General features: G+C 40.6%; 1 protein-coding gene across 10 annotated transcripts; it reads right to left on the bottom strand.

The window, feature by feature from the left end:
* Nucleotides 1-703: 703 nt before the first annotated feature.
* LOC120421857 (phosphatidylinositol phosphatase PTPRQ) lies at nucleotides 704-25,495 on the bottom strand. 10 transcript variants are annotated; one of them, XM_039585155.2, is made up of 12 exons: nucleotides 25,428-25,495; nucleotides 15,207-15,597; nucleotides 7,015-8,073; nucleotides 5,734-6,954; nucleotides 3,767-3,933; nucleotides 3,544-3,712; nucleotides 3,127-3,489; nucleotides 2,729-3,070; nucleotides 2,199-2,666; nucleotides 1,311-2,139; nucleotides 1,056-1,252; nucleotides 704-994 (listed from the first exon to the last, which is right to left on the bottom strand). In XM_039585155.2, the coding sequence occupies exons 2-12, from the start codon at nucleotides 15,421-15,423 to the stop codon at nucleotides 819-821; spliced, it is 5,208 nt and encodes a 1,735-aa protein (XP_039441089.1). In that variant the 5' UTR covers nucleotides 15,424-15,597; nucleotides 25,428-25,495; the 3' UTR covers nucleotides 704-818. The 10 variants fall into 10 exon arrangements, with proteins under 10 accessions (XP_039441089.1, XP_039441081.1, XP_039441083.1 ...); XM_039585147.1 differs by having other exon boundaries at nucleotides 24,902-25,482; XM_039585149.1 differs by having other exon boundaries at nucleotides 15,207-15,576; nucleotides 24,902-25,482.

Below are 25,495 nucleotides of genomic sequence, written 5' to 3'. Positions count from 1 at the left end.
TAAACATGTTCATGAACTATATTTTAAGCATTTTTTAATGTTTTATAATATTCTGTTACTATCAATACCAAATGTTACAAAAACTATTATAAATGGAACGTTGCCTTTACTATTTAGAAATAATCAAATATCCTTCTAGCTGAAAACCACGAAAACAGATAAAACATTATTTCACTTATTCTACTTTTGGTAAATGGTCTTCTTTTGAAGAGATTTTTGCAAATTATTTTCAGCAGATTTGAGACTACCGTGAAATTCCATTGTTTTACAATTGGTATGTCGTGAAATTTCAAATGTTGTGCCACTGCTGCTCTCTTCTTCCTCTTTTCCTGCTCCTCGAGGTAGTTATTCCGTGCACTGCATCCACGGTAGTTGCTGGTATGGTTGCCTCCACAGTTGGCGCACTTGATGCGTGCCTTCGTTTGATCAGCCTTGTCCCCCAGGTCCGCTTTGCACGGCAGTGCACACGCCTCCGAGAGGTGTGGTTCACCGCACTTCACGCATCGGGGCTGGAGGTTGCAGTTCCGCGAGCCGTGACCGAATTTCTGCCAACGGTGGCATTGTGCTGCGTCCGACGGAATTTGACGGTGACTTTTATCTTAACTTTGTTAAAGGGCACTGAAAAGCACTAAAAAGCTATATTCTAAAAAAGCAAAAAATGATTAAATCGGATTATTTCCCAATGTAAAAAAAAAACACAAAATTAGTAAATGACTAGTATAATTTCCACTTTGTTCATAATAGTTAACAGTAATAGATTGTCTGCTCAAGCATAGTCTCAAGGAATCACTTTTTTCTTTTGTCGACACCTCGCCACATCACGTATGACTCTCGACATCGTCCGGCGGGTAACTCTTCACGTTCGCAATCCCACCGTGCACGTACTTGGGAAACTTGATGTTGAACCTCCGCCCGTTCTTCGCCGTTCCGTTGGCCCGGTACTGCTGACTGCTTCGCGTTCCGGTGCTGCTCTCATCGGTGCTGGTTTTCGGCTCTGAAATTGGAAGATCATTAGGTTTTGTTGGTCAAGGAAGGGGTCTTTAACCGCGGATTACTCTTGCGACTGCTCCGGTTCGTGTACTCGAGGCAGCTCTGGTACAGGAACGCGTACTGCTCGCTGGTCTGCACCATTTTGACACGCTGTCGGCGCAGCTGCTTCACCGTATCGTAGATGTTGATCTTCTTCTCCTGTTGGATCCGCTGCAGGATGATGTCCAGCGCGATCAACGTTCCCGTTCGACCAACGCCGGCACTACCAAAAAACAAGTTAAGTTAGTAGGTTCTTTAATTTTTTGGGTTTGATGACTTACCTGCAGTGGACAACCGCCGGGATCGCGAGATTTTTCCGCTCCGTCCGAACTATCTTGATAAACTTGATCAGTTCCGCCGGACTCGCGGGACACCCGTGATCTGGCCACACCAAGAAGTGATAGTGGAACACGGCCTTGCTCTGGTTACCCCTCGTAACCATCATCAGTCGCTTCTGGTAGAAGGTCAGGTTCATCTCCTGCGTGCACTTCACCGTGATATCCCGGAACGCCATCGACTGTTGATACCGCGGGAAGTACTGGTAGCACTTGATCCGATCGTTCTCCACCGTCTGCGTCAGCATCACGATCGACTCGACCTCGTACTGCAGGATCATGCGCCAAAAGTCGAAGCTCGTCTCCTTCTTCGGTCCCTGCGTGGCGATGTACTCCCGCTGGTACTTGTACCCGTCGATGAAGGACGCGTTGATGTAGTCGTTCACCTCCTCGTCCTCGTCGCCGATCGCATCGTCAAACTCCAGCGGAACCCGGTTGCCGTCGTAGGGGAGGATACCGAGGTAGCGATTCTTGCGATCGTTTTCTTTTGCTACGAAGAAGGTGACCGTTTCGTTGACCAGCTGCTCCGAAAAGTAGTTGATCGCTTGATACTCCTTGGTGATCTTCTCCCTGTTGGATTGAATCAGCTCTTCGTAGATGCCGGAGAAGCTCTTCAGCGGAATGTCCGAGGGTTCTTCGTTGGGTGATCGTGACGCTGCCTGAGTTATTGCTAGTAATTTTTGCGTTCGGATGAAGATTACGAGGCCTAGGATGAAGGCGACGAGCAGGCAGCCGAATATGGTAAGTACGATCAACATGAGCTGGATAAGAGAGTCTGAAAAGGAGTTCAATTATTAAGCTTCTGCACATTTGAACCTACCAAATCAATCCTACCCGTCTGAAAATACTGAATCGGCGAATCGCTGAACCCACTATCCGTGAAGATCCTCACGATCAACGCGTACTCCGTGCCCGGCTTCAACGGCCCGTTACAATACTCCCGCCCATCGTCACACGTCTCACTACCAATCACAAACATGATCTGCTCGTCACTTCGCCCAAAGTACCGCCTCGCCGCGATCGGATCCCACAGCTTCGGCGTGGTCTGGTACTGCGGCGAACACTCCAGATGGTACACATCGGCCCACGAGGCCATATCGGGCCACTCTCCCGACAGCGCACGCTTCCGCTCCGGATCAGCCTGGCAGTGACGCTCGGACAGGAGCAACGCCACGTACTTGATGTTACCCACCTCCGAGTCGAAGATGATCTCCGACAGGCTGATCTTGGCGGTGTGCGTTGGGTTGGGAGCGCCCATCACGTTCACCGAACCCCAGCTGACGTCCTCCCTGAACTCGGGGACTGCAAGATGAGAAGTCATTCTAGAAAATCTACAATCAATCAGATTCAAGAAGCGATCTCACTTCCAGCAGGTGCTCGAAACTCCAAGAACAGCGGCGAACTGTGATTGTCCACGTCCTCCACGAACACCACCAGCGACATGTTGTAGACGTACTCCGGCTCCAGCCGGGCGTCCACGTGGGTGTACTTGTCGGCAAGTTCCTCCCCCGGCTCGATCGTTTTCTCCCAGTCTAGGGTCAGTTCAACGCCCGCTCGTACGCCGATCAACTGTCCGCTGAAGCTGCGAAGACGCCCGTTTAGGTGGCACGGAGGACTCCACGAAAGATAGACGGAAGAGTTGTACGGTTCGTCGACCTTCGGTAGCGTAACGTTGTACTCGGAAAACGCATAAACGGGATCGGAAACTAAAATAACACCACAATCAGTCAACGCGATCACACCAAACCCCAACCATCCTCACCCTCCGGCAACGTCGACGTAGACACCATCTCCGTGTACGGCCCCAACCCCGCCTTAGTCCCCGCCGCAACCTGCACCACATAGTCCGTGTACGGTTGCAAGTTCACGATCGTATGGTTCAACTCCTCGTCGTTCCAGTTCGCCACCCGAGCGTTCGCATCCTCATCGTTCCCGCTCAGGTTGATCGTCTCGTTGTACTGCGGAACCTCCGGGCAGTACGTCGGAATGGGGTACTTTTCGCCCACAGATCGAATGTGCACCCGGTACCAGGTGATGATCCCGTTCTTGACGAGTGGAGCGTTCCAACGGAGCTCGATCCGACGATTGCCGCGACTTAGCTGCAGTCGCTGGGGTTGCTCTGGAACTAGAAAGGAAATTGGTTAAAGGATACGCTGGATGTCTGACGATCGCTACCTACAGTACTCATCGGTGGTGAACGGCACCGAAGCCGATTCCTCCGACCAGCCGGCAACGTTCTGGACGCGAGCCGTGCAGTTGTACTCGTTGAAAGGGGTTAGCGGGCTCACCTCGCTGGAGAAGGTTACCGTTGGGTCGGGTATTCCGGTGATCGAGGCTTCTCCGGTGACCTGGAAATTAACGATAAGTGATCTTCTTCTGGCTGTACAAGGAAAAGATCATACCGTAATAACGGGTTCGCCTTCCGGGACTCGATCCGAACGACACGTGAAGCGCACCATCGTCAGCTGGCACAGGTTGTTCGTCTCGTTGGACAACCTGGTGTACAGCTCCAAGCTGTGCGCCAGTTGATTTCGCATTCGAACCGTGTCGATGTGGTAGTACATTATGACTGAAAGCAGGAGTCCATACAAATTAGTTAGGTTGAAATTTCTGAAATTCGTACTTTTTCAGGCAAATTTACAATATTTTTATTTCGTATTATCAATTTTTAATTATATCAAGTATTTCTAGTATTTGTAATATTTCAAGTATTCCAAGTATTTCAAGTATTTCTTGTATTTCAAGTATTTCTTGTATTTCTTGTATTTCTTGTATTTCAAGTATTTCAAGTATTTCTTGTATTTCAAGTATTTTAATACAAATTTAAAGATTTTCTTGTTCTTCTAGCACTTCTAGTATTCCGAGTATTTCTAGTATTTCTAGTATTTCTAGTATTTCTAGTATTTATAGTATTTCTATTATTCCTAGTATTTCTATTGTTTGTAGTATTTGTAATATTTGTAGTATTTGTAGTATTTGTAGTATTTGTAGTATTTAAAGTATTTCTAGTATTTTTGGTATTTCAAGAAATTCAAGTACTTTCAGCATTTTTGTATGACCCTATCTCACCCCCAGACCCAATGACGGTACATTGGGTAATTTGGGTACTTTGAGTACTTTTGAGAACTTTGGGTGCTTTTGAATGCTTCGGGTACTTTGGAAACTTTTGGTAGTTTTTGTTACTTTTCGTAATGTTGAGTATCTTTTGATTCTTTTGGGTATTTTTGGTATTTTTTGTACTTTTGAGTACTTTGGTACCCAAAACCAGGGTTTGTACAGAAATCTGTCACCGCGCCACCATTCTACTTTTGGTACTTTGAGTACATTGGGTATTATGGGTACTTTGGGTATTCTTGGAAATATTTGATACTTTTGGTAATTTTGGGTACTTCTGGTACCTTTGAGAACTTTTGGATAATTTTGGATACTCTTGGGTACTTTAGTTACTTTTTGGTTCTATGATTACTTTTGGTACTTTGGGTTCTTTAGATAGTGTTGATACTTTGAGTACTTTGGGTACATTGATTACTTTTGGGCACTGAATACATTTGGATATTTTTGGTTTTTTGGCTAGTTTGGGTACTTTTGGTATTTTTTGTACTTTGAATACCTTGAGTTCACGGTACTTTTGAGTACTTTGAGAACCTTTGATACTTTGGGTACTTTGAGTACCTACTTTGGTTACTCTTGGTATTAGTTATTGGGACTTTTGGGTACATTGGTTCCTTTGGTATTGGGTTTGTACAGAAATCTGCTTTGAGTACTTTGGATATTTAGGGCATTTTGGGAACTCGGGGATCTTGGATACTTTGGAGAACTTTGAGTACTAGTAATTTTGTATATTTCTGGTACATTTGAGTACTTTTGGGTACTTTGGGTACTTTAAGGTAATTTTAGGTACTTCTGGTACTTTTAGGTACTTTTGGATACTTTTGGATACTTTTTATCTTTCGATACTTTTCGATACTTTTGGGTACTTTTCGGTACCATGGGTACTTTAAGGTGATTTTGGGTACTTCTAGTTTTTTTCATACTTTTGGGTACTCTTGAGTACTTTTGAGTACTTTGGGTACTTTTTGGAACTTTTAGCTACTTTTGGATTCTTTTGGTTTATTGGGTTCTTTGGTTTCTATTGGTTCTTTGGTTACTTTTGGTACTTTGGGTTTTAGTTTTGATACTTTGAGTACTTTGGGTACTTTGATTACTTTGAAGTATTGAATAAATTTGAATACCGTTATCGATTGGGTCATACAAAAATGCTGAAATTTGTATGACCCAATCTCCCCCCGAGACACAATGTCAGTCCTGATGACGGTATTTTGTGTGTTTTGGGTAGTTGGGGTACTTTTGGTATTTCTACCGATCTTACCTCTCTCCGCCGTATGGATCATCTCGATCGCATTTAGTCCGTCCTCCGTGCCCGTCAAAGACTCCGGAATCACCTGCAACCCGTACGACGCACAAGCGTACACCGGTCCAAACGTCACGTACAAGTTCCCCGTCACATTGTAGTACTCCTCCCTGTCAACCCCGTTGAGCGCTACCCAGGCCTGCACCCGGTACTTGGCCACACAGTGCGACCCGTTCTCCGGCGGTTTCCACTCCGCAGACAGCCAGTGACCCTCCGTCTCCACCAGCTTCAAATCCACCACACTGCTGATCGGTTCCTCCTTCACCGTCGCATTGATCGCAACTCCCGCCGAACTGATCCCGGCCTGACTGACCGCCGTCACCACAAACCGATACATAACGCACGCGTTGAGCTCGGTAATGGTGAGCGTGGTGTCCGTGATGTTCATAGTTCTACCATCAAAGTCAACCTGGTAGTGGCTGACGCATTCCGGGTTCAAGTCCGGCTTGTCCCAGCTGACCGTGAGCTGCCGCTCGACGGAGATATCAACGCGAATGTTCTGCACGTTACCGACCACCGGCGGGTACATCACCGTCTCGAACTGATCCCCGACGATCCCACCAACCGAAATCGGAGTGATCACGGTCTTGATGCTTGCCGCGCAAGGATCGGCGGGATCGCGCAGGTAGCGGTACAGGGGAGGATCCTGCTTCGACGGAGCGACCTCGATCGTGGCGTTCGTCAAGGTCGAGTCGTCTACCGTTCTGGTGATCAGGAATTTTGCCACGCAAGCGGCGCCTTTGGCCGGAAGAGTCCACTCGAACCAGGTTTGCTGCTGGGCGAAGCCCTGGACTTGGGTGATGTGCTCTTCGGGAATGATCGTCACATTTGTGGTAGGGTACTTGGTGAGGTAATGGTTCGTGGGAATTACTTCGAATGTGTAGCTCTTGCATGTCTTCAGGTTGTCAATTTCTGCGTAAGGGGAAGTAACGTTGACCAGAGCATCAGAAAGCAGCGATCTGTACACCATGTAGCGAGTGACACAGCTTGGTAGAATTGGCGGAGGTTTCCAGGTTATGTTGACCGAAGTAGCGGTCAGCTGTTCAGCTTGCAACTCCTGGACAGGTTCTATCAAAATCAGCACTGCTTTGCGTCCGCGAAGTCCATTCAACGATAGCGGAGTAACGCTTATCGATGACAAACTACAAGCGTCGTCAGTTTTCAGATAAATCTCGTTTTCTATTGAAAGTAAAAGTAAAGATTACACCAAGCAACTTATCAATCGCAATCAAACCTTACCATTCACCCTGTACGTCTCAATACCAGCGCCAATACTGGAAACCTCTTCAACCTCGTACAAATCTACGCAATACGGCGACACCGTCGGTAGACCCCACCTTGCTTGCACCTTCTTCCCAGACTCTGAACTCTCAAGTACCCGCAAACTTACAACCTCCTCAATTGCTTCCTCAAGAATCGTTACGTTTTGCTCCACTTTCGATTTCTCCTCGTTCTCCGTATCGATTGCGGCAATTACAAAATTATACGATCGACACGCATCCAGGTCGGTGAACTCGTAACTCGTGGTTTCAACAGGCACTTGTAACGTCATTTCCGCGTAAGTAACGTTATATTCCTTAACACAGTCACCGTTCAACGAAGGCTTCTGCCAACTTAAGGTCACTTTTCTTCCTAATTTGTTTTCAACCTCAACGTTCTCCACTGCACCAACTTCCACAGAAACTCTTTTCACGTAACCTTTCCACCTAATCCCAGAAAGAAGCAACGGCACGATGGTGATAACCCTCGTAGAACACTTATCCACCGACTCCAACAGTTCACAAGATTGCTGTAATCCACTCGCCACCACAACCTCACTCTCCTCAGCGATTCCCCGGAAAGGAATCTCCTGCTTAACCACAAACCCCTCAACACATCTCAACCCCTCTTCCGGATAGGCCCACTCAACCTTCCCCAAACGTACGGAGATCTCCAACTCAAACCAACCCCCACTCTGAACCAGCACCTGCTTCTGATGACTCTGACCAACGTCGAACTCAACCTTCACCTGAAGCCGGTACAGGTGACACACGGCCAACCCGGACACCGTAAACGATCCATCTGGTTCCAGTGACTGCGGCAGGGCTCCACTGTCTAGCGATACCGAAGGTGAGCATGGTTCAATTTCTGGAAGTAGTGTCCACCGGATGTTGGCGGTATCGCTGGAAGGATACGTGACGTTGATGAAAAAGGGTGACTCGGCGGTAAAGGGGCATTTGGATATGGCGGAGGTTGAAGTTGGGGCTGGTGTTTCTTCTTCGGTGGTTGGTAGAAGCGTGGTTAAATCTTCGGTGGTGGCTGTTGAAGAGAGAAAAAGAGGGAATATTCGATTAGGCCGCTGGAAACATTTTTTGAAATTATGTCCCTTGATTCGATCAAGGTCGAGGGTGGCGTTATCCTTAAAATATATGTAACTTCCACCATTGTATTTTTTAGCTTTTGAAAAAAAAATGTTATCGCGTTGGTGTCTTTGGCAAATTTGTAGATGTAGCGCGGAAAAATGAAGTGTTTCCAAATAGGGAATCACTTCATTGAAATGGCATCAACAGCTGTCTCAATTCGATGAAAACTAATACTTTATGATATTATTTTCAAATTCAAAATCATAAAAATACGTAAATATAATTCCCGGTCTTTTAAAAATATATAAAATTAAAAACAAAATATTCAAAGCGCTAGGCATTATGTAAACTAAAATATTAAAATTTTCCCTGATATGCCAAATAAAAGCTGATGTATGCCGAATATCAGATTTAATACTGAGCAAATACCTTAAATACCTGGGCAAAAAGTAAGTTTGATCCACGAGAACAAAAATTACGAAATTCCATACATTTTTGGCAGGTTGCTCAAACGAAACCATAACAACGTTTTAACCTAGGTATTTAAAAACGTAGGTTTTATAGAAAACCTGGATGTATGGGTATCAAAAGATCGGAAATTTTATGCCCTTAGGTTGACTTGTGAATTGTGGACCGGTTTGGATGCCGGCGGATTTTTCGACGACGTAATTCCGGGTTGGTACGAAATTCCAACTAAAAATCTATTCTAGCGATACAAAGACCCCCAAAACCGAGGGGCGTGACATTGGCCTTAATATATTAATTTTTCACATTTAATACATTAAGGAATTAAATTCCACTTGTCATTTGACATTTGACAACGTACACCTGCTTTGTTGAAAACATTGGTTTTCTTTGATTCAGTTCGCGCGCTCGACTGTCAGTTTTGTTATGATTGTTTTGTAGCAAAAAAGTTTAATTATCTTATTTCTAGAAAGCTGTGGAAAAGGTGCGGACGACGGAGTTTTTAACACCTGTTGAGTCCGGAACGGCGACCATGCTGTGAAACACAAATGGTGTGATTTAGAAGAGCGGGTAGTTTCCGTTGAGGCAGGCCAACTCCCGGAACCAGCTACGGTTGCTGAACCAGATTGAGAACGGCGTCCGTTTGGAAGCGACTGGGGTGGTGGGGTGGGGAAGTTCTGGGGAAACTGGAGAACCAGAAGTGGTTCCAGCCGAGCGTGGCCTCCAACCATTGTAAACAATACATCCTGCACGGCGTCTTTTGCACTCGTACTTCTGCCGTGTTCATCTCGAACAATAAAAAAGCTACCAAAGGGCAAATCCAACAGGAAGCATCTGCCGTCTCGAACGGCACCCTCTCCAACGCTGGTCACTTGGCGTTCTCTAACTGAACCCATCCGAGTCCCGGCACGACATCATCCCGTGGACCCATCTCAACCTGACGCACGTCCGGCCGCTCTCATCCGTTGACGCTGAAGACATTCAGAACATCCTCAACAAAACCATCCTCGTGGTTCACCACAACAACCCCCAGCTCAAATACTTTGGGCTGCACTCAGTATACCGCAATTTCGACACCGTGCGCGGAATGAACTACCGGATGCACCTGAGCTTCTACGATCGAGGCCGTCTCAAGCACGTCTTCAATAGCATCGAAGTGGTCACACCAAAGGTCAAACGCATCGAGATCGCCCCCTCGGTCTACATTACGCCCAGCAAAGACGACGAGGACGTCTTTTTACCGTTGAAGAACCGAGCCCTAACCCTAAATGATCGTCACAAACATAGGACCAGAAATGTTTCCACTCGAGCGTGGCCTCCAACCATTACCCGACGCCGTACTTGCTGCTTGGACCATCTGGAATGGGCAAAACGGCAACCCTGATGGTGGGCATTGAGCAAATCTCAATTTTCAAACCGAACTCAAAATTACTCGCCATGCCCACTTCAAATGCGGCTGCGAACGAATTTATCGTTTGACTTTTGCGAAACCTACCGGAACAACGACTCCTGCGCTTCCTCCCCCTACCTTCCCCTTACGACGACGATCCCCTCGACAATCTCCAACTCGCCTTCGGCAAGACAGCTGGCCAGAACAAGAAGCTTTTGGCCAAGAAATCAGACTTTCCAGTTATGATAATGGTAAATTAACATAAATTGTGAAATTCTTGAGAAATTCAAGTTTTTAAAATCGTTCAATAAATTTTTGTTTTGTTTATTTTGTTACATTAATCGCAGTAACCAGCGAGTTCACGGAATATCCTTCTGGACCTGATTATTTCCTTGAATCCGCACGACGTCACGTCAGATGCTTCCTGGTCCCGGAAGAGTTGTTATTTTCTTGTGCAGCTGGTTTCTGTCCCGTCGTGCCGATGCCGGTCGTCGTTGGAGTGTGGTGCGGGTGTTAACACTTTCGAAGAAAACGACCACCATGGGAACCACTTCTAGCAGGCCGCGTTGAACTTCCGGGGGAAGTTTACAGTTGAGTAACAGGGACGTTTTGATCGAAACCTGCGGGTGGGAAAATACAAAACTAATATCTGCATTCCAACAGTTTATAAATCGTCTTACCTGTAACAACAAGGTTGTTACTGGCTTTCACCAGGTTGCGCTAGCCGCCGAGTTGTTCCGAGAGGTCACTCGCGATCGACATTTCGTCAATTTGGTTGACCGCTATCCGTGCTTCCAGCTGATTGAAGAATCGAATGATGCTCTGGCCAGCTGCAACAGGTCACCTGAACTCGATCACCTTCTTTCCAACAAATCCTGTTTACGGGCCAGCGACCTTCTTTTTGAATATATTTTTTTCACCGAACAACAAAAACAATCACGCGAGATGTCGAACTGTCCTGGGAACTGTCAAACGTCGTTGGTCAAACCAATGTGGTTTAAAGAGAGGTGGCGTTGTTATGATCGTAAACAAAAGTTAATTTGTTAATTCCTGCAGTTAATTAATTAATTTATTTAATTTTTTACTGTTGTCACGCCCCTCGCCCAAAACGGTGTTATACCCACTCCAGAATGTTTAAATAGCAATTGGGTACTAAAGCCCTATCTCAATTTTTATGTACAACGGTAAAAAACACGATTTAAAACCATTTCTGATCACTTTTTTTCATTTTAATGCAAAATTTTTTTTTGACAAGACAACATTTTTTCGATGGATCAACTATGGTCCCCTTTGAACGAGCTGTCAAGTAGGAGCTTTTCTGTCAAGAAGGACCGCGAGGTTAATTTTTCAAAATTGATTTAAAAATCCATTTTAAGCTCTTTATGGTCGTACAAAGGGTCATTGTACTCAGAAAAATAAGCTCTATCGCTGTAAACAATAATATCAGCAATCTAAGCTTCATTTTAGGACCCAATTTTATGGTAATATATTGACATTTAGTTAAATTGAAAGTTTGCAAAATTAAGTTTAGATATTTTTTTATATAGAATTTCCAAAGTTATATAAACTTTTATACTAAGTAGTTAGTAAACTTTAAATTCAATCCAAATTATTTTTTTAATCAGTCAAGGATGCCTATTTGGAGTTGGGAGACTGGATTAATGGTGATTTGTCAACAAATAACATTGTTTATGTTAATTTTTCGAAAGGTGTACAAACTTTTTTTTTATTGCAATAGTTATTGTTATATAACTATTTGACAGAGAACTTTGTCCAAAGGTTTCTATACGTGGTGTCAATCCAAAATTTTCGCGAAGCGAAAACGTTACGTGACGAATTCCCCTCTCGGCAAATTTCCCCTCTAAAGTACACGCTGGTTGGTCGAACAAACGTTTCCCAATCAGTCAATCGAGAGACGTGAGATTGATGTATCTAAAATTACCCCCACTCCACCTCATAATTTTCGGATCGTCGACGGGGCAACAAAACTAAACCTAAACCAACAAAACTCGGCTCGGTTGGTCCCGAAAATTCATTCTGTTGCTGGACGTCGACGAGTCAACATCAGGAGCAGATGGTCTGGTGGCCCGGGAGCAGATGGCATGGATCAGCCAAGACATGCCAGCCGGCATTAGAAGGAGTCGATAATTGGAATTGGCCACCACCTGGAGTGTTCGGAGGCCCCGGGGATGTTCCGATGGGGGGACATTTGCCGAACCATAAGAGTAGGGGCAATATGGGTATCAAACTTTATGGTTATTAAGAATCTAGTGAATCTTGGGAAAATTTGGACCAGACAATGTAATCGAAAATTTCAACAACCATCTTGCAAAGTTCTTTGACATACAGGTCATGTGTAACATAACCACCTGCACCTTTTTATAGAAAACATCTTTTCATGAGCTTCTTGTAGCAAAATGTTCGGCATGAGTTTCTGAACATAACGTAGTACTAGGTTCCTGTCAAACTTTAAATTGTTACATGTTTCATCACAAAATGTGCATAGTGCCCAAGGGGTGTAAATACTTTTTTTACATACTGTAGAAAACATCTTTCCTGTTTTTAAACCATGCATGGCAATATCTCAGCAACTGGGTCGTATCAACAAAGTTTAAAAATGCAAAATATAGAAAATTTTCTTAGCTTTTCAAAAATATGTTTTTTTCAAGGGTGGGCAAACATGTGCACTAATTTAAAAAAATTAAAAACTTCGACTATTTAAAAAAAAGTCACCTAAAAATGGATTTAACTTGAAAACGGTGCACTTCATCAAAATTTCACTAAAGTACTTTTTGATTGCAATGATTTAATTTTACATCGAAAAATGAAGTTGAAAAATTTTTGCGACCAATTTTTCGATTTTTTGAAAAAAATCAATATTGATTAAAAAATTCATAACTCGCTCAAAGATTTTTTGCACAACCTGGAAATTTCTGAAAAGTTGTCATTTGATGTCCTCTAAAAATATCAAAAAATAAAAAAAAATGAAAAAGTGTTTTTTTGCAAATCAAGTTTTAATAACAAAAAGTTAAATAAAAAATCACCAAAAAAATTTTTACCGTATATCATTTTTTTCCAGTGTAGTCCATATCCATACCTACAACTTTGCCGAAGACACCAAATCGATCAAAAAATTCCTTCAAAAGATACAGATTTTCGAATTTTCATACATCATTTTTGTATGGCCAGCTGCCAAATTTGTATGAAAAATTATATGGACAAACTTATGATGCAAAATGGCTTCTTTGAGCATACCGAAAGCACCGTAAACTGGGGTCAATCGGGACACATGGGGCGAATTGGGACAGCAGTTTTAACCATGTTGGAACACAATATTTTGATTTTTCTGGTTGGTTTCGGTTAGAACAGACTCAGACCAACAAAATGTGTACATCCATTTCCAAATTTAAAAGCTATAAGTGCTCTAAAAATTGCTGTCCCTATTCAGACTGAAGTCCCGATTCGCCCCAGATTACGGCACCAAAAAAGTTTCAGTCGGATTAAAAAATACAAAAAAACGTTACTTAATCCACCCTTAGGTGGTTGGCGCCTTCCTCACATTTAAAGGGTGCTATCCAAAATGCATAAAGTTGGTAAATAACACTTAAGTGCTTATAACTTTTGATATGGTTGTTAGTTCTTCAATGTTTTGGACGCATTAGAAAGGTCTTTTGAATACCCATCCTACGATAGGTCGCATGAGAGATCCGGACAACGTTTTCATCAACATATCTGAGATCCGGCCTCCAAAAAGCGTATAAATAACACTTAACTTTTGATAGAATTGTCAGATCTTCAATGTCTTGGACGCGTTGGAAAGGTCTTTTATATACCTTTCTGAAAATGTATAGCATGATGGGGTTTCTTACAAAAACCACCCTTTTTACAATCTTCCGGACTATTGTTAAAATCGTTTTTTTAGCATAAATTTTGAAGTACTTAACTAAACTGCATAATTTTTAATAGCGACTTATGGGACCCCAAGACGGATCGAATGACGCCAAAACAGACAAAATCGGTTCAGCCAATGTCGAGATAATCGACAATTTTTTGATCAACATCCCACCACACACACAGACATTTGCTCAGAATTTGATTCTGAGTCGATAGGTATACATGAAGGTGGGTTTAGGAGGTCTAATTAAGAAGTTCATTTTTCGAGTGATTTTATAGCCTTTCCTCAGTAACGTGAGGAAGGCAAAAATCAAATGACCGAAATCTGTTCTCTCAGATCTGCCCTGCTTTTAAATTCTTATCGATTACTTAGTATTCAACTTGTTATCTGTTTCCACAACCAAATCTGAATTTTCAAGATAAAATTGAAAAAAAATCCCGGGAATTCCCGGGACAAATTATAAAAAAAAATCCCGGAATGGACGCACTACACTCAACCCCCAGTGGTTGGTCACTTTTTCGTTTGACACTTTTTTAGTTTGTACCCCGTTGGTTGGTCAAAGTCAAACTAAAAAGTGACAAACTGTCACTTTTTACACAGCGCTCACGCACACTATCAAAACAAACGTTTGGTAGTGTGTGTGAACTTCGTGTAAAAGGGGTGTCAAACTTAAACGTGACCCCGTTCGTTTGACAACAGTTGGTGTCAAACCATCGGGGTTTGAGTGTATATATGATCTAAAAATCTAAATTTCAAAAACTAGCCTATAATTTGAGTATGGTCATAAGAATCATTTTCCTATCATTAACTAAAAACATATTTGAAAAAAGGGAGAGGGTCGGAAGCTGTGTTACGCTCCATACCATTTTTTTTTTTAATTTGTAAGGAACATTAGTTGCGAGGGGGGGGGGGGTCAAAAAATCCAAATTATTGCGTTTCGTAATTAAAGAACGCTCCTTTTATGTTACTTTAGTTAATTGGAAGGCCAAATGCTGTATTTTCTTTAAAAAAGAATGCATTCTAGGTACGTTAAGGTACTCAATCACAGTTTGTCAGATTTACATTTTTTTGTAAATGTATAAAAAATCGTGACAAATATTTGTTTAATGGAGTTTTATGTTTGCTCTAATCTGTGGTCAAAATTTTGTTGCAAATATTTTTTTGAAGTATGACTCAAACATTCAAAATAAATCTCTAATTGCATTAAGTATTAAAAAGGTTTTCAAAGTGCACCCTAAATTTTCCTATATGTTGCCATAAACTTCATCAAAATTGAATCCAATTTGGTTTTCACATAAAAATGAATCATTCTAAATTGCTCTTTACATATTATACTCACTTGTTGATATACTATTCCAGTACTCATCCGCATCAGTCGCAGTTGTTCCATCTGTCGTTGTAATTTCACTAGTCGATATCACAGCATCGTTCCCCTCACTGCTAACGGTCGAAACCGCAACGTCCGTTGTTCCAACATTGTAATCGTCTTGAGCAGTCCCACCACTAATCACCAAGATCAACAGCACCAGCTTCGTCGCACTCTGCTCGGTAATCATTTCACTAACTCACTGACCGTGCTGCACATTACACACCGTTGTTCTGCTGCCACCTTCAGACTGTGATTGAACTAAATGCATCTTCTTCGCGTTCCCTGCTGCAACGCGCTGATAAAGTTGATCAAGTCGCTCTCCTGCTTAATCCATCGTAATCTGTACGGGCAAACACAAGGACTATAAAGCCCGGTATAAATTCACAGCAAATAATTATAGTTTTAAAAGCTAATTTTACAATCCATAAGTTGAAGCAGCACGGGCGGACCATGGTCATAAAATTGGCAGCACTCAATCGATCGCGAATCAATTTCCAATAAACTTTATATAAAGTGTCGTCAGATGGCGTTGGCGGCGATATTGGAGATAGTGTCACTCAACCGCGATGTGATGTCGGCACACTGATAACGGTACCGTGCCGTGATTGGATCGGGTTTTGCAAGGTGTGACAATTGATCTTGGGGCTAGATGGAATCGAATGCGTGCAGAGACAAGGTGGTGGCACGTACTTTTGTGATGAGTTCGTAAAATAGTCATGGTTAAAAATAGAGTGCATGTCAGATAAACAAACAAACAGCATAACTTAATCCCCTTTTTACGATTTTTTGTTTTAAAATCTTTTTTTCAAACCTAAAACTGTGCTCAAAAATATCAAAATCTATCAATGGGATTTGCCCATTGAAGGCTTCATATCGTTATATTGAAAGGAAGTAGTGGCTTGTAAAGACCATAAAGATTTTATAATACTAACCTCATTTGTCGAGGCAGATTATCAAATAAAGTTGATAGGTTTTGCGCAGTTTGAATGCTATTGTATGGAACGAGTTTTATCGAAGAGACCAAAGTGCACTCTGGTAAGTCTGTCTATAGCAGATTTATAACAACTCTGATAAGAAATTTATGAAGTTATTAAACCAAGCTTCTGATACCATGGTAATTTGTATTACTTTTCGTTTATTGAGTTGTTTTATATTAAACTAAACTAGAACACGCGAATCCATTGAAAGTTTTGAATATCGCACGCATATTTGCAAAGTCGATGCCAGCAAAATTTGTTCTGATCTAGCATTTTTTTATTGTATTAGCAATGAACACAGAACTGGATTCCATTTCAGTGTTATTATAAATAATGCAAATTTAAAAAACATGCAGCCGCACATTTTTTTACTAAAAATGGATTAAAAATAATTCAAAACCCAGCGCAATTGATGATGATTCTTATTATTAAGAGCATACTATTTGGTTGAAAATATGCAGATAAGAAACATTCCTTCGTTTTTATTGTTTCGTACAGCATTGTTTGGAATATTTTTTTTTATTTTTTTTCTCTCTTTTCATTGTATGTTTTGTTTTTTATTCATTAATTCGTTAATTTAAATTATAAATCTTAGATAATTCAAAGTTATCGTACAAAGTCAATTAGTTATGCATATTTGTAAAACTATGTTTAGTTTAAAAAATATTCATAACTAATAATTAATTGGCTTCGTACGAAAACGTTGAATTATCTCGAATGTAGAACTTAAATAAAAAATTAAAAATCTATTTTAATTTTACTAAAACTAAATTGAAAAAAACCTTTTCGAAGTTTAAAAATCTCAATTGTGTATTAAATAAAAATATAAAAAATTTGGCGAAATTACACATAAATAGCCTGAAACATTACATTCATAAAAATGATTGATGTAGAAGATACCGGTAAAACTGAAAACGTTACTTAATCCACCTTTAGGTGGTTGGTGTCTTCCTCACATTCATAAAGTGAACACACTACACAGCGAATAAATTACACTTAATTTTATCAAAGTATCTGAGATCAGGCCTAAAAAAAAGTGAATTGAAAACACTAAAGTACTTATAACTTTTGATAGGGTTATCAGATCTTCAATCTTTTGGGTTCGTTGGAAAGGTCTTTTGAATACCTATCCAACGATGGGTCCGGATCCGGACAACTTTTTCATCAAAATATTTGAGATCCGGCCTCAAAAAAGTGTATAAATAACACATAAGTGCTCATAACTTTTGATGGGGTTGTCAGATCTTCAATCTTTTGGACGCGTTGGAAAGGTATTTCAAATACCTTTCTAACAATATACAGCATGACGGGTTTTCTTACAAAACCAACACTTTTTACAATCTTCCGAAGTTTAGCTAAAACCGTTTTTTTAGCATAACTTTTGAAGTACTTTTCTAAACTTCATAATATTAACTAGGGTCTTGTGGGACCCCAAGACGGATCGAATGAGACACAGTCTAAATCGGTCCAGCCAGCCCGGAGATAATCGATTGCATATTTTTGGGTGCACGGACTCACATCCAGACACACGCACAGACATTTGTTCAGAATTTGATTCTGAGTCAATAGGTATACATGAAGGTGGGTCTAGGAGGTCGAATAAAGAAGTTCATTTTTCGAGTGATTTTATAGCCTTTCCACATTAAGGTGAGGAAGGCAAAATTAGAACAACTTATGTGCCCTGAAATACAATATTTTATGTTGAAAATAATATTTGTTCTGTTTGGTGAAAAGTAATAATCGTTTTAATTTTGAAACGATTCAATTGCAAAACACATTTTACTCGAAAAATGTTAGATCAATTTAAATGCACGAGGTTGCTTATCAAAGGGGAAATCGTACTGAAAATATATTAAAGGCCATTTTTGAAACTCGAGTTATCTTCGTTTAATTAATGTCAAAATTTCAATTTAAAAAAGTTTATACTTCAATATTAACATCAATCATATTTCATGGAAATTCAAAATATGACTACCATTTCGATAATTTGGCTCTTCTGAGCCAGGGTCCTGATTGCTCAAAAAAGACTCAGCACAAATCTAGTTCGACGAAAAACTGCTTTGACCGTTTCCTACCGTTTGTCACTTCCACACCAATCGCTACTGAACACTCTCTCTCTTTGCTCTCCCTCTCACTCAAATCGGGTATTACAGCGAATGGTTCGGGGAAACTGATTTCGTTAGGCTCAAAGCTGACTGAAAAAAGTTAAGATCGGCTACGCTTTGATCATTGAGTTATTCTGTACGAAATCGGTCTTTTTTTTAATTTTATTTTTTGTTTTTTTTACCGGTTGAAACTTTGTGGGTGCCTTCGGTATGCCCAAATAAGCCATATTGCATCATTAGTTTGTCCATATAATTTTCCATACAAATTTGGCAGCTGTCCATACAAAAATGATTTATGAAAATTCGAAAATCTGTATCTATGGAAGAAATTTTTTGATCGATTTGGTGTCTTCGGTAAAGTTTCAGGTATGGACTACACTGAAAAAGTATGATACACGGTTAACATTTTTTGGTAGTTTTTAATTTCACTTTTTGGCATCAACACTTGATTTGCAAAAAAAAAAACACTATTCACTATCAATGCCAACTTTTCTAAAATTTCCAGAATGGGCAAAAAATCTTTGACCGAATTATGAATTTTTGAATTAATACTGATTTTTTTTTGAATCAAATATTGGTCGCAAAAAATTTTTAGCTTCATTTTTCGTAAAATCTAATTTGCAATCAAAAAGTACTTCAGTGAAATTTTGGTAAAGTGCACCGTTTTCAAGTTAAATCTATTTCTAGGTGGCTTGTTTGAAAATAGTCGCAGTTTTTCATTTTTTTTTAAATTAGTGCACATTTTTGCCCACTTTTGAAAAAAATATTTTTGAAAAGCTGAGAAAATTCTCTATATTTTGCTTTTTTGAACATTGTTGAAACGACCCTAAGTTGCTGACATATTGCCATGCAAGTTTTTAAAAACAGGAAAATTGATGTTTTCTAAGTCTCACCCAAACAACCCACAATTTTCTAATGTCGATATCTCAGCAACTAATGGTCCGATTTTCAATGTTAAAAATTTTTTTTTATCAAGACTAACATTTCAAAAGGGCAAAACATTCAATATTACATCCATTTGAAATGTTAGTCTCGATTTAAAAAAATGAAAATATTTTTTTCGAAAAGATCGGAAAATTTCACGAATGTTTCAAATTTTGACATTGAATATCGGACCATTAGTTGCTGAGATATCGACATTAGAAAATGAATAACTGCTACTGTTTTCAAAAAAGTTACCTGAAAATGGCTATAACATGAAATTGGTGCACTTTCATTTCACTAAAGTACTTATTGATTGCAAATTTGATTTTACAGCGAAAAATTATTTTAAAAGTATAAGTGACAAAAAGTGAAATTAAAAATTACGAAAAGAAATTTTACCGTGTATCTTGACTGATCTTTGAACGGAAAATCAGAACTCTTGCTTCTGAGGGCTGATGGAGAATCACAGCCAAAATTACATGAACATTAAATATAGTTGGACAATTTTAAAGTCTGAAAGAAGATTTGACCTAAAGTTCATTCTTCTTTTTTTTTTTTTTTGATAAAAAATTTAATTTAGTATTAAATATTATTTTTCAAAAATATATTTCAAATTGGAGTGGGGGTTCTCTGGCCAAAATATTTAGACCCGTATTTTTGTGTGGTAATTAGGGTGACCTACGCCGTAGGGTAGGGTGACCTACGCCGTGGTGGTCCGATAAATTGCCATTTTCGTCGATTTTAGAAAAAAAACCTTTTTCAAAAATCATAACTCCACGCCATTTTAACCGATTTAAGCTGATTTGGACACAAATGAAAGGTGATTAGTTGGCCATTCAAAGGAAAAAAGTTAGATGTATAAAAAAAGAAAATAAAAATAAAAAATAAAAAAAACTAGCCTAGCATTTGAAAAGGTCGTATGAAACTTTAAAATGTCTATGTCTGAAAATATTTTTATCGGATTCCTCACGATTTTTCACGTAACATACTCAAAAATGGGACGAGTTCATTAACAAGATTCCGAGATATGATTTTTTGAAAATAAAATCCGGGGTTTTCGGCGAAATTTTTCTAAGGTTATATCAAAAGCAATCTGCAACCCATGAGTCACTTCAATCGTGTTAAACAATCATCACCTTTCCGCCATTCCCTAATCTCGCCAAAGTCTTTCTCAAATGTTTTCCCAGCTGATAACCCTCACCACCCCAACCAAACACCTTCCTGCTCATCTCGCCAAACATTCTCACGACGACGACGACGTCTTCGTCACTCAGCAGCGCATTCTTGCATTCATTACTCACTAATCCTTGACACTCGGCTCGTCAGCTGGCGATTCACACAAAGAAACAGAAAAAAAAACATTTTCCCGCGCGCAGTCAATGACTTTGATTCTGACGAAACGCGCGCATACGCATCAAAGACGACGCAATCATCAAATCATTCTGCGCCCCAACGCCAACTACGACGACGACGAATCATTTGCAACATCCGTTTTTGGGGCGGCTATTTTATTGGCTGCCGCCAAGTTCTCAGCTTTGTCGTTGTCGTTGCGTTACTTTGGTTGTCTTCTCAGTCGACCATTTGAATTTGTCACTGTTCCGGATTTGCGCCAGCAACGACGCAAAGTGCTGCGAGAATGTTCAAACAAGGGGCAATGAATCTTTTATCTCGTGATTTTGAATGGTGGTGGTGGGTTGATGGGAGAGCCCATTTATGGGAACTTAAGGTGGTGTTCTGGGAAGCAAAACATCCGCAGTTTCAAGTAACGAAACTCCGCCAGAAACTTGGCCGGTTGGGGCCCACGCACACCGAAATGACCGGCTAGCTGGAATATAGCACCGCCACGTTGCGTTGTTTTTGTGTGCCAGATGTGGACTAGAGAGTAAGAAAGAACCGGATACGGATCAGAGTACGTGCGAAACATGCACTTAAACAACAATTTAAAAAAAACTATTGAAGTATTCAAAAAGAAGGAAGAGAAAACATTGTCTTAATATTTTGAATAATTGGCGCGAAATCGACATAAGTGATGAGTATTAAATTTTAGGAATACAGAAACAATCACCCAATAGTCTATCGATAAGGGTCGACTGTAAACAGCTAACAACGGAAAATTTCTGGGTGTTATTTGGCCAATCAATCAATCACACCACAAGCAAACATGAGACCGTAATGTGGCTCCGTTTTGAAAATTGACTCAGAAAAAAAAATCAAATTCAAAATTGGTCGAAAAAAGCTTTCGTGCTTTCTTAGAACTTTTGTAATCTCCTTAGACATGACAAATCTAACCATGTCAAACTTTGATTTAAATCTGCAAAATAAAATTTGCACTTTTTGAAACTACGTTTGCTGGTATGTTTGGTATGACAATTTAAAAAGAAAAATATTTGTACAAGCAAGGGTCCTGATTGCTCAAAATCAACCACACCATTCGCGAGCACAAATAGCAGGCGACGCGATACTGCCCTGATGAATTCCTACCGTTTGTCACTCTATCACCATTCGCTCCCGAACACTCTCTTTTCTACTCTTCTCTCTCTCTGATCGGCTCAGTCTCCGAACGGTTCAGACAGGCCGATCGTCTCCGATCACTCTGATCTGAACACATTTTTTCTCTGATGCGCTGCGTTATACTCATTGATTTGGGTTGCCTAAAATCAATGTTATCAATTAAATTGTGCATTTATTTTGATTTCATAACATTATAGACACCATTCAAAGAAATTTCCACCAAGAAAAAATCAAATTGATTGCAAACTGAGGGCGTGAAGACAAAAAGACGGCCGCGCTGACATTTTGTGAGAGTGGCTCTTCGCTGAGCATGGTAGTGTGTGAGTGTCGTCGAGCGACGGAGTAGGCAAATATTTTCACGATGAATTTGTTCGCTGAGTGAACAGTTCGGGCCATTCGCTGGCTGCTTGCGAGACTCATTCGCTCATGAATGCTAGCAGGTTGGAATAGGCGACGAATGGATAGGCGATGAGTGAGTGGTTTCTGTTCATTGAACCGAAAATCAGGACCCTTGTGTACAAGCCTAATTAAAAAAATTTATATTCTTGTTTGAACAAAAACACGCGGTTTTAATCCCCATTTTTTTCTGAAAAGACGGTATTTGTTTACCTACACAGCTAAAAAAGTGGTAATCCAAATGCGTGTAAAAGTGCTGGGTGTAAAATAAATATTGCATTATTTTAGGCATTTTTATGTAATTTTACATCCTGCAATATGTAGCCCATCAGTATGGGAAACCTACTTGACCGAAATGTCAAGCTAATATATGCGTTTATCCTTTCAGCTTTACATCGGTCTGATGGCCGAGTGGGCTAAGGCGCCAGTCGTTACTGTTGGTGCTGGGTTTGAATCCCGTCGGTTGCAACTTTTTTTTTGTGTTTGCAAAAATTGTACATGCAGTGTTTAGTATTAAGTGTATTTTGACGAAGATAATGTGCATGCTTTTGCATGCGATTTTACCATCGGATTTTTTGCTTTGTAAAATAGCTTACAGAAATGAATAGAAACAATAGGAAATAATCTGTTTCTAGGGGAAATATGCCCATTTTAAACCTAATAAGCGGTCGTGTTTGAATGATGCTGGATAATCTGGATTGTTCCTTGAAATTCACTAAAACCAAGTACACCAACGAGAGCAACTTTTTGTGTACATTTCTGTTTATTTTCACTTTTATTAAAGGTTATGCTATTCCTTTTACAAGCATTTAAAAAAAATATTTCAAAAATGCATTCTAATCAGTCGAGTGCATTGGGCTACGCTCATTTTTCTATTTTCAGCTTAGTTTTTTTTTTCTTCTTTTGGGTCTGCTTAGTGCTGCCAAAATTGATGAAATTTTAAGCGAACACTCACGAAAAGTAGCATTTATAGTGAAAGTTTCCTGGCAGCACTTGCTCACTACAACAGGCGCTGCACCAGCATGTTGGTGGTGTTGGTGCCACCCTTTGTTCTGTATTTGCCTTCGCTCTTCGCTCGGTTTTCTTCAGCCTTCGATTGGAATGGGTATTCAAAATTGAAAAGTCAAACGACTTGGCGCGTTTGTTTTTTTATGGTGCTTGCTAATTATTTACATGTTTCGGGATTATTTTCAAGTGAGTGATTAACTAATGTTGCCGGTAGTTGGAAGCAATTTAATATCTTAAGCGCTTTGAAATCGTTAGCGCAAGTTAAAAGATATTGATGGCGACTTACGCTAAGCAGTTAATCTCTCATCTTGCGATGTGTGTGCCACCAGAATGATGAGAAATGGTCTCGCAAAATACAAATTATGATCAAAAGTGCATTAAATTTGATCTTTTTGGCCAGTAAGTGGCATAAATTTGCGTGCTCACTCGAGGCGGTGCTATTGCTGGTAATTTTATAGCCTGAAAAGTATTTTTGGAGCTTTAATCGAGCATCAAACTCTCCATATGACGAAGATAGGTGTTTGATTAGAAAGGGTATATTTCCCCTACATCAAATTTCCCTTAAAATGACATGTTCCAAAAATTTTTACAGTGGTGTAACGGAAAATGGGAGAATTTTTAAAACGTTTTTAGTGTTTTTTTTTTTTTTGATGAAAAATACGTTTTTTTCTGAATTCTGAGTACGCCATCAAATCGGGCATCTTATTTTACAAAAAGTCCCTTGACACCAAATTTCTATCTCATCACCGTTTCAGGCTGCAAATTATTGAAAAACACCTCTTTTTCGCATGTCGTACCACCCCTCCGTCACGAGATATCAAAAAACGGACTTCGGATTCGTGATCAGGGACAAAAATTACTCCTTAGGAGAAAGTTTCACGCAAATCGAAGAGGGGTCGGGGCAACTGCTGTGTGAGTTGGCGGAGAATTACCCATAACGCTCCCACAGGTAAAAAACTAAACAGCTTTTCTCCATAAATTTTGACGAATTTTCCCATAAAAAACTTCAAAGGATTAGAGGGAAGGGTCCCGTGGTCAGATCGAGCTTAAATTTAGAATTTAGCCTTACGATAAGGTGATCTTTGATTTCAGGGGGTAGCCTCGAGGAAGCCCAGGTTCGGACCACCCTTGTGCCCTCATTTTTTACAATTCCTTTAACTTGATTCTCTGTGGCATTTTTTGCTGGCATTCGCAGACATTGAATCGACATTTCAAGAATTCCCACTTATCACACTCTATGGATCAGCACTAAAACATAAAAAAATAAGAACGCTATTTTTAACAGCTGAGCATATCAGCGCATGCTTTAAAAGAATGATGACGAATGAAAGAAAATATTTTTTGATTTTTTTAGAAGATCCCATAAGCTGTAATTTTTCTTTGTTTATATGACCTTTTCAAATACATCTCTAGTGTTGTACAACTTATGGTGAACGAACCTAATTACTGATTTTACCAACTCAATGGAAATAAAATCACACCCTTCGACGGTACAGATAACTAGTAAAACGTTACTTTCCCAGCACTATCCCGTCAATATCCGTATCCAAACATCCTCTTATCACTTCCGCGTACTCCAACACTGCCAATCGATCACACTCCAAGGGAAACCTGCAAACAACCCTTGCAGAAACCCCGCCAAAAATAGCACATTCCCCCAGAAAACGCTTCACCGTCACAAATACCGCCTCCGCCATTCACGACACTTCCTTTCCAATTAAATTAATCCATCAATCGTGTTCACCTATCGATCTGTAATCATTTCGCGCGAACCAAACCTCGGCAGCAACAACAACAACAACAACAGGCTCAAACACTACACACTCTGATAACACCGCGCACCAACAGCAACTTCGCTCCGCTTGCAAGATAAAAGTGGCGTTTTTGGTCTGATTACTGAACGCAGCCGCTCTACACAGCTATTACATTCCACTTGAGACCGACAAGTCTGAGCCGCAACGACGACGACGACAACTTGTTGGTGCTGACTTCATTGAGGAATTTTTAACGATTTATTTGCTTATTAATTGCTTTTACCACCAACCCGATCTCACTGCACTGCTGTAACTACAAACTACAGAACATCTTCACAAATATCTGTGTGGACATTTCTTCATGTAGTTCAAACGGCAAACAAAAGCCGGAAACACCAGTAGACTGACGTATCTCGATCAATTTCTCCGCCAAGAACACCGAGCAATTCAGTATCAGAGTCACGCTTATCTTGTTATTTCTTGACGAGGACAGGACGCAACTCCCGCGACACTCACTTCAACCGAGAAAGTTGGAAAGAACCGACCGTTCTTCACCGAGGTCCGACGAGCACTGAGAGTTCGGC

The sequence above is a fragment of the Culex pipiens genome, chromosome 2, assembly GCF_016801865.2.
Source record: "Culex pipiens pallens isolate TS chromosome 2, TS_CPP_V2, whole genome shotgun sequence".
NCBI lineage: Eukaryota > Metazoa > Arthropoda > Insecta > Diptera > Culicidae > Culex > Culex pipiens.
Note: the sequence above shows the minus strand (reverse complement) of the source record. Positions and strands in the feature narration are given on the sequence as shown.